Source organism: Tupaia chinensis, unplaced genomic scaffold, assembly GCF_000334495.1.
Source record: "Tupaia chinensis unplaced genomic scaffold, TupChi_1.0 Scaffold147433_1, whole genome shotgun sequence".
NCBI lineage: Eukaryota > Metazoa > Chordata > Mammalia > Scandentia > Tupaiidae > Tupaia > Tupaia belangeri.
In genome coordinates this window covers 2,943,955-2,945,869 of record NW_006207284.1, presented here as the reverse complement: position 1 = coordinate 2,945,869, position 1,915 = coordinate 2,943,955, and the positions used below count along the sequence as shown (strand labels likewise).

Here is a 1,915-nt window from a genome sequence, read left to right as displayed (position 1 = left end):
CCCCCCCCGCCCCGCCTAGCCCGAGCGGCGCATGCGCTGCTCTCGGAGCGTGTTTTTATAAAAGTCCGGCTCCGGTCGGAAAGTTCAGTTTGTTGACTGCAGCAGCAGGTAGCAAAGTGGTCTCGCAGACCTGCTTGCTTCAGTGGCTACCGCGGCTGGAGAGCGAGAGCTTACCATGGAAGGGATCAGTGTAAGTCCAGTTTCAACCTGCTTTGTCCTAAACCTACAAACGCGTGAACTTAGCGCTCTGAGCCTCGCGGGGCGGGCAGAAGAGACCAGAATTTGGGGATACCTGTGCCCCGAAAAAGGCATGGAAAAGAATTTTCGTAGTCATGTCTATATGGGGTATGAACTCTTTTTCTCTGTAAGTAGAGAAGGTTGGAACGAGTATTCCAAGGACTGCATGTGTCTGCCCCATGAGTCCTGCGGCGCGCGCCGGCTCGCGCGCTGTTTGCAAACATAACCTTATGTGCACCATGCAAAGGCGTGCATGCCGCCCTGGGATTCCTACCATCGGTCTCTTCCCCGGCGAAGTACGGTTTCTTGGAGCTTACTCTGAATTTAGGGGCGGAGGGCCGTGCGCGGGACTGAGTTCCCAAAAGGAGACAGCGCCCAGTTTAACTTAGGGCAAAGGCACCTGGAGACTGTTCTTACCACTGAGCGAGTATTTATTTCCTAAACTCTCTGCAGCCCGCGGAGTCGTGCAAGTTCCCGGGCACAGTGGGCAGAGGGCGGGAAAGGCGGGCAGACCACCGCGCAGCTCTCCCAGGGCGTCTGGGTAGTGGTAGCAGCTGGAAGGTGGCGGAGAACAGCCCGCGTGCGCCTTGGGACTGAGGGGGAGACCTCGCCTGCGCCCGAAGCGTGCCTCTGCCTATGGCCGCAAGTGGGCCCCGAGGTTAGGGAGTTGGGATCGTGCGGAGGGTTTGCAGAGGGGTATAAACAGGCACCGCACAGCTGCTGGCCTATGGAGGTGTGTGCTGCGGGGGGTTCGGGGACTGGGAGAGCGTGTGCTGGGACCGGACCTGGGCTGGCCGGTTTCGGGGACTGGGAGAGCGTGTGCTGGGACCGCACCTGGGCTGGCCGGACGCCGCAGCGAAAACGGGCAGGTGCAAGTGAAGAGACAGTTTGACTCTGAGAACCCATTTGCGGCGTTTAACGGTCGGTGGTTTCCTGAAGGCTTTTGAAACTCCCTTGCCAGAGAGGCTTTTCGTTTCCTCCCGCGGCGCGCGATTCAAAGGCGTTCGCGACGAAGCTGCGTCGCTACCCTGAACTCCGCGGGACAGAGCCTGGCATATACCGAGCAGAACCCCGGGAACCGCGCCGGCGGTGGGCGCGATGGGCGGCCGCCGCGACCCGGAGCTGGGCGAGCAGACGCGGACGTGCCCATCACCTGGTGGCTTCAGCCGCCCACCTCCAGTTCAACGGGATCAGTGGCTGGGTGGGAAGCGACCCGAGAGAGTGAGGAAATGAAACTTGGGGCGAGGACCACGGCCTAGACCCTGTGACCTTCCCCACCCAGAAAAATTGCCGCGCTCCCTAACGTTCCAAGCGCGCCAAGTAATAAACCCAGAGGTGCCCGGGTGGAACGCCCTCTTCAAGGAGGGGGTGCCGTTTTCTCATTTCTGACCCTTCACTCCTCCACCCGGTAGTCCAATAGTCCCATAGCCCTCTTTAGCAGAATCGATTACGAAGGTCTCTCGCTTTTAAGGCCTCGTTCCTCCCCACTACGTGTTGCTCACAGCACAGTACGGTTTGTGTTTAGACAGGCGTGGGAAAAATAATGTTTTGCGCCTTAGGAGAATAAGAGTCTGCCATCCCCCAGTGCTCCTCCCTCCCCTCTTGGCGTTATTGGCGAGTCTTCATACAAAAAGTTAATCCCAACTCCTCCTCGAAACACTGGATTCTACCCCCACAC

General features: G+C 59.0%; 1 protein-coding gene across 1 annotated transcript in view; it reads left to right on the top strand.

The window, feature by feature from the left end:
* Positions 1-175: 175 nt before the first annotated feature.
* CXCR4 (C-X-C motif chemokine receptor 4) overlaps positions 176-1,915 on the top strand; it is a 3,226-nt gene continuing 1,486 nt past the window's right edge. Inside the window, 1 exon segment of the mRNA NM_001287366.1 lies at positions 176-190. Within this exon segment, the coding sequence (NP_001274295.1) occupies positions 176-190 (15 nt within the window).